The following is a 12,341-nucleotide window of genomic DNA, read 5'->3' on the forward strand; positions in this document are numbered from 1 at the left end:
AAAGGAGGAGGTGGTGGTGGTGGTAGGGGAGGAGGGGGAGGTGGTGGAAGTGGAATGGGGGGCTCTGGATATGGGTCTGGAGGCGGGTCGGGTTATGGTTCTGGTAGTGGTAGTGGTAGTGGTAGTGGGAGTGGAGGTGGTGGAGGAGGTGGAGGGGGTGGAGGCGGTGGAGGCTTAGGAAATGGAGGTGGGTCTGGTTATGGCTCCGGCTCGGGATATGGTAGTGGATATGGAAGTGGGGGTGGTAGAGGTGGAGGTGGTGGAGGTGGTGAAGGAGGTGGCGGTGGAGGTGGTGCTGGTAGTGGTGGTTCAGGCTATGGCTCGGGCTCTGGCTATGGCTCGGGCTCAGGCTATGGCTCTGGTGGGGGTGAAGATTTCCCATAAAAATAAACTTAATTTCCCTTTGTAGCATTTAATTTGTCTTTTAGTAGTTATGAATCTGTAATGTTAAATAAATTGCAACGGCTTCACCCTCACCTTATGCATGTGGTGGTGAATGTTGCATGCCTACATATATGTATGCGTATTTGCACCATATTAGACATTGACGTTTGTATTATTATACTACTACTATATAAAATAAAAGGTTGCTTTGTTATTGTTATATTGAGAGTAATCTAATTTCAAGTTAATAAGGTCCATCCATTTCCATTGGTGCAAGGAAAACCATTTAACTAGATTCGGAACCACGAATTTTTATGAAAAATAGTCAAAGTATGAATAAAAAATATATTAAGATGGGATCAATGCATGAATGAAAAAAAATATTAAGATTGAAGATTAAGTTAATACATAAAAGAAAAAAATTAGTATTCATACAATGTTAACAAAATAAAAGTAAAAGAAAGGAAAAAAATATAGTTTACACTCAAAGTTAGACCCATTTTTGGATCTTGATTTCAATGTTTAAAAAGTGACAATCGACCGTCCAAAGTTTTAATCGTTGACAAATTTGTCATTCCGTAAGTCATTCCCATATTCTTTTATGGAAAAATGACACATGGGTTTTTAGGGGGATGAAGTCCCAAAAATGTCCAATATTAAATTGCAATTCATTCTATCGTCATATATTGCAGTGAAAGATCATGAACTTTTGGATCCAATATGCTCCAGTAGTAAATTGCAATTCATTAGTGTTGCCCCTGGATCCCAAGATTTTAGGAATAAGGTATTGCCTTTGATGTTGTATGGGGATTGTGAGAGTACTCGTTTCTTGATCTTGAGAGTTTGTAAAGATCAAAGCAACGTGTTTGTTCCTTTTTCTTCAATGGTTCCGGCTGAGAAAAAGGTCAAAGTTGTGTGAGGATCGCTTTAAGAATGCTTTTAAATATTGGCTTAAGAGAGGTTATGCAGCCCACAAGAGAGGTTTGATTCGATGATTGGAGAGCTGCAAAGATCAAGAGAAGAAGAGGATGAAGGCGGGGAAGGGATTCACAAGGAACGGCAAGAGAGGAATTTTTTGAGGGAATTCTAAGGGGTTGGTCCAAGTGGTAAAGACCTTAGTCCCAAAAATGTGTGCTCCCTTCAAGGTCTAATGTTCAACACCTCTTGGGTGCAAACAATCCTTCGGGGCTACACCCTCGGTGAAAAGCTAGTGATTTACCTAATTTCACGTAGAAAAACTCTTAAGGGAGCGGTACACGGGACCAAAGTTTACTCTGTTGGGATAAGTCCGAAGGGGCCTTGTAGAGGTTCTCCCCGATATCCTAAAAATAAAAAAATTAAATAAAAAAAATTAAAAATTAAAATAAAAAGGAATTTTTTTTGGGTATGTGACCAACCACATTCCAGTACAAGTAATCCCATGAATCCACGTGAATCTCAACCCCCTAGCAAATACGGTACACGGGACCAAAGTTTACTCTGGCCTTGTAGAGGTTTTTCCCAATATCCTTAAAAAAAAAAAAAAAAAAAAAAAAAAAGGAATTTTTTGAGGGAGAGCTGGTTGGATATGTGACCAACCACATTCCAGTACAAGTAATCCCATGAATCTACGTGAATCTCAACCCCCTAGCAGATTTAGCCCATAGCTCCACCCTTGCAAACAGTAGTTTCACATATCCACCATAGATAATGATGAAGATGATGACTATAATAACATAAAAGATTATGACACAGAATTTGAATCTTTATAGAGACTACATAACTATCATAAGTTGCAGAACAATTGCTCCATTAGAAAAATCTTCAAACGTTAAAGTAAGTATCCAATGAAGATATAGATTAGACAAAATACTTACTCATTTAGAAATTACAACTATAAATAGAAGCAAAGCTAATCATTCTGTATGGTCAATCAACAATGGCCTCTTCCAACACTTCCTCAGGGATAAATTAATCCGTAATCTCATACAGATTCCTAGCACAATGATCTCTCTCAGCAAAAAGAAAGTTTCCCGCTCCTGCCCCTACCAAACTATGCAGATTTCTCCCAACTGATATCATCATGTGAGAACATTTCAAAAAAATTACAAATTGTATAACGAAATTTCAGGTAGGTCCACCAAAAGATTGTTAACGAGAATTTTGGGTGGGAATATTTTAAATCTATTCCATGACCCTCTCAGAAGCATAGGTCACTTTCTGCATTATCATGGACTCAGCTGCATGGATTGCTCTCTGTGACCCCGTGATTGTTACTTTCCTGCACAACAAGGTACAAAACGTTAATACATTTATTGTCAAGGTAACTCTCCTAAGGCAAGCAGATTGATGACAACGATGAGTCCCTTTTACCTATCAGTTGTCCCAGACATAAAATCACCTCTATCTGATATCTTTATTCTGGCCCCACTAACCTGCAAGAAATGAAGTGCTCTAGTTTTAGTGAACGTCCAGTACTAAGCGAAAAACGACACCATTTGCCACGTATATACCTGGCTGATTTCCATTATATTTCTTCCACCACGACCAACAACCAAGCCTATATGGTCATCTGCAATGCCAATGGTCACCGAGTTACTGCGATCCTCCTGAAAAACATCACAAGGCTTTCTATAAACCATAATCCACGATACATACACAACACAAATGTAACTTGTAACATCTTCAAAACAATACCAAAATAATATTGAACGAAATAACAAGGATATAGGTATGAACTCACTGAGATACTGCTTTTAGAGTGACAGACAAGATTGGTCATATAACACATTCATTTTTTTCCCATGGAACATCAGTACTTGGGGTTCACCAGAAATGATAACAGGATTTGTTTTTCTCAGTCCCATCAAAGAACATACAACCCAAGCTGCTGGTTCTCAATGTTCAAGAAGGGAAGAGATAAATCAATAGAAAGCAATCAATCACCTTGAACTTGGTTTCTTGTGATCTTAGCATCTAAGGATCTTAATGAGCGAAAGTAGTGAAGCAAAACATATACAAGACCCAAGCCCGAGCATAGCTCTAGTCTATTTCAATTTTAACATCTACAAATCTGGTACAATACAAGAATTACGTACTTATACATTGTCATACAGTTACATTTTTTTTACCCACATAGGATTCTCATGCAATATCTTTTCAGTGTACAAACTAAGTAGTGGACAAATCTAGAACAAACCACTCTAAATTTCAGTTCCAATGAGGATGCTCTACAGAAAAGGCCACAAAATATGAGTGAAAATTTCCGAACTGATTTACTAAAAATCAACTTAGTGCTTGGATATAGATAGATGTCTATTGTAACATACTGCTTTGAGTCTATTCTAATTCTACCTTACAAAAAGGTCAAATTAATCTGGAAACCTCAGTCTTTCATTAAGGTCCCTTGAAGATTGGCACCTCTAGCCCTTGCATGTAAGAAAATTACAGAGCCTCTCTAGGCAAATGATATGGAAGCATAGAAAATCTAGCATTAACATAATCAGTGTAATTAACGCCTGGAAACATCAACAAAACTAAAGAGTTATGGAGTATAATAAACCTTGTTGTTCGGAAACTTCCCTCCAGCTCCATTTGATCCATAGTTCATTGCATTATGGGGCGCTGTTGCAACAGAAGGAAGCACATGTGTATATGGAATACCGTGAAAACCGGAGAAGGAAACACCTAAGATTCAAGTTGAAGAGAACTTACTAGATATCAATCTTCACCATAACAATCCCAGACAAAATACAAAACAAGCAACAATAGAGTGTGCTATAAACTAGAACTGCCACACCCTAATTTCCATTTTTTAAGGGCTATCGATAACCAGCATTAAAAACATAGAACATTACAATAACCTTCATCCATTGAAAACTTCTGATATATTCAACATTTTCATAAAACATGAACCTTGTTGATTAACTCAATGTTATCAGTACTTGCATGCTGATGAACTAAGAAATTCATTACACCTAGGTCTATGGGAATTTTTTTTTTCTCTTTCAGATGGATCCTGGATACTTGAGCGGGTCTTTAAACAAGAATGACACTACCAACAAAATTTAAGCCAGAGTTTCACTCAACAAGCCATTTAAAATCAGTCAGTCGGTAGAAAGGAAGTTAAATACCATATCTATTGGGCTAGATTTAAATTTAAAGATAATGTATAGCGCAAAAAGATCCCCCTTCAGGTGTCATCTAATCAAGGCACTACTTGGCAAGACCAGAGAATGGCAACAGTTGGTTCTCAGTTCTAAAAAACATCCAAGGCTGGAAGGTGGAATTATCAGACTACAACACCAGATCAAGTACTATAAATAAGGATGGCAGGACATATGCACTAAACATATAAGGACCGCCTCTTTATTAGATTTCATTTTCATTTATATGGGACCACAAACACTGCCTGCCATCAAGCATCTTTAAAGATAAAATACGTTAAAGGGATAGATGTTTACTCCAAAATATATATTGTAATTTCTTGGACAATCGAGCAGGTGGTATGGGGCACCGTGACTTCTGGCCCCAAATAACAACTGTAGACTCTCACATAGGAATAAATTTGTGTTCATAGTTTTAAGTGAGAAGAATTGGAGGCACAGCTTATGGTCCTCATGTGAAGTGAGGCAAAAGCTACATCCTACCTTAAGTATCAAAACTTCTTCAGAGAGAGTTAGAGTAGACATAACTTGGGCAAACAACAATGGGGTGAAGTTCTAGGAAATTTTAAGCCATAACATGGTAAATAACTCATTTTCAATTATGCATTCTTAAAAATATTAAAGAGGGGGGGGGGGGGAGATAAAGCTAGAAAACTGCTAGGTCAAACATAACTTTTATCACAAGAATTTCTTATGTAGGACGGATTCCAGGAACTGATGTAGCATTGCCCCCAGCGAGACAGAAAAGCTTGGCTGCACACGTTTGAACGGGAGTGTGACCGGAACCCTCGGGGAGAGGGGCCGAATAGCTTGTTTGCACCTTGTTCTAGCGGGGGTGAGAACAAGCCTCTCAGAAGTCTGGCTTGAGACGATTGGTTGCACTCCCGTCCGAACAGGGGTGCAACAAAAACACCCTGGGGTCCTTAACAATTTGAAGGGGTGCAATCCTGCTCGAACAGGAGTGCAACCAAAACGCCCTGGGGACCTTGCCAAATTGATTGGGTGCACTTTCCTTCGAATGTGAGTGCAACCGCGACAATCCAAATAGTGTTATTTGAGCATATTTTCATCCTATCTTCAACAATGGAAGTATAAAAAGAAAGGATTCCCCAACAGACTAGAATCCTAACTTAATTTCCATTCAGACTTTCCATCCAAATTTCATGCGAATTTCAGAATGATTTATTTCCCTCTTATATTAGAGTTAATGATTTTGGTTTATTTGTTGGCATTGACTTCCCTTATTTCTCTTAGTTTTCCAACTTTAAGAGATTTACCCATCTTTATATTGCTAGCATTAGTTAGACTTTCTATAGTTGAGAAATTGTTGTCATGTTTAGATTAATTCTAGCAATTAGTTTCTTTCCTTTTGAAGCTTTGTATTTATATTATAGAAAGAGTGTTGAATGTAACGAAAATATCAGCATTTGATAATGAAATATTTAATCAATAAAGTTATCGAGTTTTTTTTTTATCGTTTCTTTCAAGCTTTGGCTTGTGGTTCTTTCGAATAGAAGACGTTGTTGCTTCTATTCTTCCCCTATCACGCTACCACTACGTCAATTTCCCTCAATTCTCTTGAACAGCCATTAGGCCAGTTCTAAACTTTCAAGCTTTGGCTTGTGGTTCTTTCGAATAGAAGACGTTGTTGCTTCTATTCTTCCCCTATCACGCTACCACTACGTCAATTTCCCTCAATTCTCTTGAACAGCCATTAGGCCAGTTCTAAACGTTAAGAAAATACAAAATAGTTTTAAATAAAAGTTCCAAATCTGATTATATTTTCACTTGTTGTAGAACTTAACTTCTTTTGAGATCCTCTTCATGAATTACACATCAACTTTCATTATCTTGTAACAACATTGATGCACTTTTTGTGATAACACTTAAAATTCATTTCCTACAAAAAAAAATGGTTAACATTAGCTGTTACAGTGAATGTGGCTTTTGCACTTGCCCCTAGGTAGTTGATTTCCTCCAGATCAGCTCAGAGCATATTCTATTCTAATTTTTTCAAAGCCACGCTCTCCTAGAACATATAATTTTGTCACCTCAAGTGGGTCTCTAAGCTTCCCACCCCAATTTAACAGGACTAAAGACGATGGTGATGGAGATCATAGTGATTCAACAAATAGTGAGGGCCATTACTTGTTCACTGACTTCATTGGATGAATGATTTGCTGCCTTCCGATATTATCTATTGATCTCTCTCTCTTAAGGCTTCCAATAGGAGGTAAGCTTTATTTCCAAAAAAATTAGATATAATTCCAGGTTTAATTTATTCTATAAATATTAAACCACTCATAGTACATTCTTCATATGTTTACATTTAGAATATAGAGATCTTAGTCATCATATGCGGTTGTATTCTCCCACCCTCACTCTTCAGAGCACCAGGGCCAGCAGAAATATGCAAAGGCAAGAGAAAGAAGGACCATCAGTCAGGGGAAGGTTAGGGGAGGGAAGAAGAGGAATTTGCTCTCAATTCTAGTTAAATCTCACCTCAGAATAATGTGATTATGGTCCTACTTGATTAAAGGGATTTAGATACACTCATATTTGTAACATGCTACAAACCTACCAAATTTTCTACAAACTGAAACCACATACTAAATATGTATTAACCAAATACTACTCTTCACACCCATTTATCACATTCATTTCACATCAGCCGACGTGACGTATTTTAGATGATTTCTGATGTCAACTACTTAAAACGAACCACGTCAACCGGTGTGAAATGGATATGAAGAGTAGCATTACTCTTAAACAAACCATTAACACTTTACAATAGAGGCATAACACATTAAAAAAGTACAAAATATAAGATTGAGGCACCAAGTCATGAGCATTACTTAGGGTTAATTACCTTTTCCTTCCGCTAAACTACCATTCTTACACATTGCCCCCATAAACTACCATCAGAATATGCATTTTTAGACGTAAAAGGACAGAAATATCCTAATATATATAAAAATAAAAAAATAAAATAAAATAAAATAAACAAACTAGGTATTTAACTAAATTTAGTTTCTAGACTTAGGGTATTTTCGTCATTTCGCGTCCCTTTAACGATTTTGACTAACAGCGAGGGTTTTTTTGTAAGGAAATTGTAGTTCAAGGAGGTTGAGTATGACAGGTGGTAGTTTATGGGGATAATGTGTAAATGAATGAACGATTAACCCTAATCTATAAGACCAAGAAACTATAAACCTACCAAATTTTCACTGCAAACTGAAACCACATACCAAATATGCATTAACCAAACTGTAAACACTTCACAGCAGAGGTAAAAACACATGTTAAAAAAGTACAAAATATTAGATAGAGCACCAAGTCATGAGCATTACTTAATCTATAAGACCAAGAAGATAAAGAAAGCATGAAATGTACAGTAGCATTTGAAACTATAGCTGCCCTGAGTATACTAGCAGTATGATTATATTGATAATCTGATAACAGAAGACACACCTGGATATGAAAATGGGGCATTCATAGACTGGGAGTAATGAGGGTCTTCAGCTAGCTTAGAAAGAATCAGGTCAATAGCCCTCATCTGCTCATCTAAATTTCCTGTCAGCGTCACTAACCTATCATTCAACCCAAAGTAATTATTATCCTGAGGAGATATCTTAATGCCAGCTTGCGACTCTTCGATAAATGACCTGCTCAATTGCAAAACTAGATATCAGCAATAGCCCCTTTTCAGGCAAATACATTAACAGGAACCTGCAATTCAAAATCAAGAAACACCAAAACACTTTCAAAAAATAATAAACAACACACTTTTAGAGAACTATTCACACCTTATACAAATATTTTGGAAAAACATTCAGTTCTTTTTGTAGGGGTAGAAGCTTAATTATTACTTAAAATATTAAAAATAAATAAATAAATAAACAAATAATAATAATAATAATAATAAATAAAAATAAATAAAAAAAATTTAAAAAAAAAAAAGAAAAAAAAAAGAGGTGGCAAGCACGGATACCCTCAATGCTGAAGAAGGGTGGGCCATCCCAATAAGACAGAGGTGGCCTTGTGGCCACCCAATAGGACAAAAGTGGTCACGCGGCCACCCCACAAGGTCAAAGGTGGCCACATGGCCACCCTTTCTCCTCCTTTGAGGTGGACGCACCGCTACCTCTCTATTTTTTCCATTTGTATAATTCTTTTTAATTTTTTACTAGTAAGAAGTCAAGCTCTACACCTGAAAAAAGAATTTTGATAAGTAAATACTTGAAAAAAGAAATGTGTTATCTCAAAATAAGCAAGTTCAATGTTTGTTTCTTTGAAAATACAAAACACTTTTCAAAAGGTTTACCAAACAAATTTCTTCTGTGGAACCCACATAACACTTTTCACATATGAACCCCATGGAAAACACATTTGAAGTTTCTGTCACGTCAAAAACCTTTTCAAATCAAAACACAAAAATAAATTTTCAAAACATTTAACAAACATAGCCATGGACATTTATAATGTTGCACATTCTCAATAAATGGCATCATTTTTATATGGGTAACTGTTTGCCTTGCTATCTAAGCACAAATCTCCCTATCTATGCACCCCTTTTAGATCAGCAACCATATATCAACAGTCTTTACACCGATCATATACAAAGTCAAATTATAAAGACAGTCCATCAACTAGAGCCATAAGACGTAGAAACACTCAAAACAAATCCCAGCATAACCCCAAAAGCTTTGGGAAGGAAAAAAGTTTTAAAAACACCTGAAAAATTATCCCATGAATAATGGAATACTGTACTGCACACCTGTCCACTCTATGTACCAAATCCTTTCTAGGTTGGAGGAACTACTGACAATATGAAGCAAACCAGAGTAGGTATGTAACAACTACGACTTCAGCAGATTAAAACTTAAAGATTGAGAATCCAAATGAGGACATAAGTGACTGATAAAAAAAAATTCCACCCCTAGAGCAAATATGATGCCACTTTATTTCAGAAACAGGCATCTAGGGTCCAACAGGATAGTATTCTTAATCAAAATTTTATAATCAACTCCCTCACTTCAATCAAACTCGTAGGTGACTCAATAGCCACCATAGAAAGGGGTGGAACTTAGATCTGAGTGGCAATTTTTAACATCTATTCTTTACTTGTGGTCTTTCTCCAAGTCAAACCTTTGTTTGCAGACCTCCACTGAATCATCAATTATGTAACCCCAAAAAAAAAAAAGGAAAAAAGGAGGTCAAAATGTCAATCTGTTTTGCATGTTTCTTACCACTTTCATGGAGAAAATTATGACTTGCATACAGCCAACAAACACAATGATAGCTATTCAGTACCTTTAGCATAGTAATTTTAATAAACCCCATCAAAAAGACATCTCCCCCATATTCGTGGAGCAATCTTAAAACACCTTACCTTCAACCTCCCCAAGTCCAGTTTTATGTAAGATCTAATGAAAGTAAAACATTTAACACAAAAAATTTCCTTTGGTTGCATAAGAAGTGGACTAGAAAGGATGAGCGTTAAAAAGCACCAAAAAATAAAAAGGCCCTACCTGAGATATGCATCAACTGATTAACATGACCAATTTGTGTAACTTTAACATGTATTTTGCTCCTCTAGCCTAGGCATTTCATATCTAATTGTTTCCATTACCTAAATCCCAAAGGTCACACTCAAATCTGAAACCCAACTAAGTACGCATAGGATCACCTCATCTGAGTTCATGCTCAAACTTAACTACACTTCTCAAGGATTGGTAAGTGGCATAGTTGAAGTGTCCTACCAATCCGTAAAATCATATTTATAAACATATACAACATGACATTCAATTTCATGAAGAAAATTTTAAACACCATAACACTAGTATATTTTCTCACTGAAAAGGAAATGATGCAACTGTAGTAACACATTTAGCCATCCATTATCTCCGAGTAATCTAAAATTACACCAAACTATTTCAATATCATCTAAGTTTGTTCTAACTTATATCAGCATTCAATACATACAATTAATTCCTCATAAATCGCACACATTCAAATGAGTATTATGAAGAAATTCTACATAAACAAGCACAAAGTTTGTTTAATATTCTGAAAAGGGGAAAAGACAAAAGAAAAATTTCAATCACAGAGCTTTTTAATGTCATTGCCAATAAAAACTGCTTATTTATGAATAAAGTTTTAAGAGCATAGATCTTAAGCATGTTTTATGATTAAAAAATAAAGGGAGCAGTTTTCCTACTTTATGGTGGAACCCCCTTTCCCAATTATGCCACCACATGAGCTATTTGGAACAATAAGTCTCACTTTTGTTCTTGGCTCAACATCATCACCTTCTTCAGATTGAAACTACCAGAAAAAAGAAAATTTTAATTAGTATCTGAAATAAGCAGAATGATCTTTTAGAAACATGGACTGAAACAAACATCAGGATTACCTCACTAAGCAATTTGGCAAGAATCAGTTCTACAGCCTTGAGTGTTTCATTAATTGATCCAGATACCATAATAATCCTATCAGTTGTCCCTGGAAAAAATTCATGGTTGCGTGACAACTGAATTCGCGCTCCAGATTGTGACTGAAAATCAGTTATTGTTGAGCCACCCTTTCCAATAACAGAGCCAGCTGCAGCATTTGATACAAGAAACTTGATGTACGTGGGCTTCTCCATAGAATCTGGGAGATGCAAGCATGAAAAAATACATTCAATAAGCAGAAGCAACAAATCTGGGGAGAATTTCAACAATTCTGATAATTAAAAAGAGATCAAATGAGATGTTATTTGAAATGTCACATTAAACGAAATTACAATGGTCACAGAGAGCATAATCACCAACACCAAGCAGACGATCATTGGCTCATAACATAGTATTATCAGTACAATTAACGCAAATTATTGAATATAAAACGAGCATCCTAGAACTAATTTTCTTATCCATGTTACTCTAAAAACAATTGTGCTTCTTTCCAGACTTTCTCAGCAGCCAAACAAGGTCCAACACTCGAAATCTTTGTTTTATTTTATTTTCATCCATTTTCTCAGTAGCTTACGGCGAGAGTTAGGGTTAGGGTAACACAGATTGGTGAACGACATTGTCACCATCCTAATGCATCACGATTATTAACAAATAGTGGCACTAAAATAAAGCATTCAGACCGAATTGCAGCTAAGAATTACAAGAAAAAATCTAGAGAGAGAATCAGAATTTCAGAGAGAGAACAGATCGGATCAGAGAGACCTGAGTTCGGAGACTTTGGCGGCGGCGGAGATCGCTTACGCGGGGCCTCCGGCGACGACACGTAGGAAGACTCAGTCGACTCCATTCCTCTGTATCCTCCTCCTTCCCCTGTGTCTAGCGAAAGCAGCAAATTCACTCACAGAGAGAGATGCTCAGACGCAATTGGAATGGCTTTCGAGACGAAGACAACCTGGAGTTGGAGAAGATGCTCGAAAGAGAAGACGAGCGCCGACAGCGTGCGTTCTCGCCGAATGAAGGGTTGCGTTGGGTTGGATGGGTTCGAGCTGTGAGTTCAAACCTCTACTTACCTATCTATAATCTCTGCACACAGACTTATACGTGTGTGTTTGTTTTGCCCGGTTTTTCCCTTTACTTTTTTTCTTTTCTTTTGAGCTTCTTTCGCCGTGGTTGTTATTAAATCAAAGCATATAATAAAAATTATCCTTTTTCTGACAACTTTAAACTAAAATTACAAAATGAAAAATGATGGACCTTTAACCTCCCAAAACAGCTAATACAATACAAAAAATAATAATAATAATAATAATTCCCTCTAAAGCTTTCCTAGCTGGATTTTATTGTTATAAACTTTGGT

At 36.6% G+C, this 12,341-nt stretch overlaps 2 protein-coding genes across 3 annotated transcripts in view; one reads left to right on the forward strand and one right to left on the reverse strand.

Annotated features, from left to right (window-relative positions):
* LOC132188039 (glycine-rich cell wall structural protein 2-like) overlaps window positions 1–604 on the forward strand; it is a 784-nt gene extending 180 nt beyond the window's left edge. The window contains exon 2 of the mRNA XM_059602452.1: window positions 5–604. Within this exon, the coding sequence (XP_059458435.1) occupies window positions 5–384 (380 nt within the window). The 3' untranslated portion in view covers window positions 385–604. The remainder of the gene's footprint in view (window positions 1–4) is intronic.
* A 1,543-nt stretch (window positions 605–2,147) lies between these two features.
* On the reverse strand, window positions 2,148–12,100 carry LOC132186562 (protein BTR1). Of its 2 annotated transcripts, none has more exons than XM_059600540.1 (8): window positions 11,747–12,100; window positions 10,945–11,183; window positions 10,750–10,856; window positions 8,001–8,194; window positions 3,926–3,987; window positions 2,877–2,972; window positions 2,737–2,798; window positions 2,148–2,644 (listed from the first exon to the last, which is right to left on the reverse strand). In XM_059600540.1, the coding sequence occupies exons 1-8, from the start codon at window positions 11,829–11,831 to the stop codon at window positions 2,548–2,550; spliced, it is 942 nt and encodes a 313-aa protein (XP_059456523.1). In that variant the 5' UTR covers window positions 11,832–12,100; the 3' UTR covers window positions 2,148–2,547. The 2 variants fall into 2 exon arrangements, with proteins under 2 accessions (XP_059456523.1, XP_059456522.1); XM_059600539.1 differs by having other exon boundaries at window positions 3,926–4,050; window positions 11,747–12,099.
* Window positions 12,101–12,341: the final 241 nt, after the last annotated feature.

The sequence above is a fragment of the Corylus avellana genome, chromosome ca7 (genome assembly GCF_901000735.1).
Source record: "Corylus avellana chromosome ca7, CavTom2PMs-1.0".
NCBI classification, from domain to species: Eukaryota; Viridiplantae; Streptophyta; class Magnoliopsida; order Fagales; family Betulaceae; genus Corylus; species Corylus avellana.

Coding starts and splice junctions, on each gene's coding strand:
- LOC132186562 (XM_059600539.1), bottom strand. CDS start 11,831: ATGGAGTCGACTGAGTCTTCCTACGTGTCGTCGCCGGAGGCCCCGCGT. Junction 8,195..10,749: donor AAAGGGGGTTCCACCATAAA/GTAGGAAAACTG, acceptor GCAATTGAGCAG/GTCATTTATCGAAGAGTCGC. Junction 2,645..2,736: donor ATGTCTGGGACAACTGATAG/GTAAAAGGGACT, acceptor CTTGTTGTGCAG/GAAAGTAACAATCACGGGGT.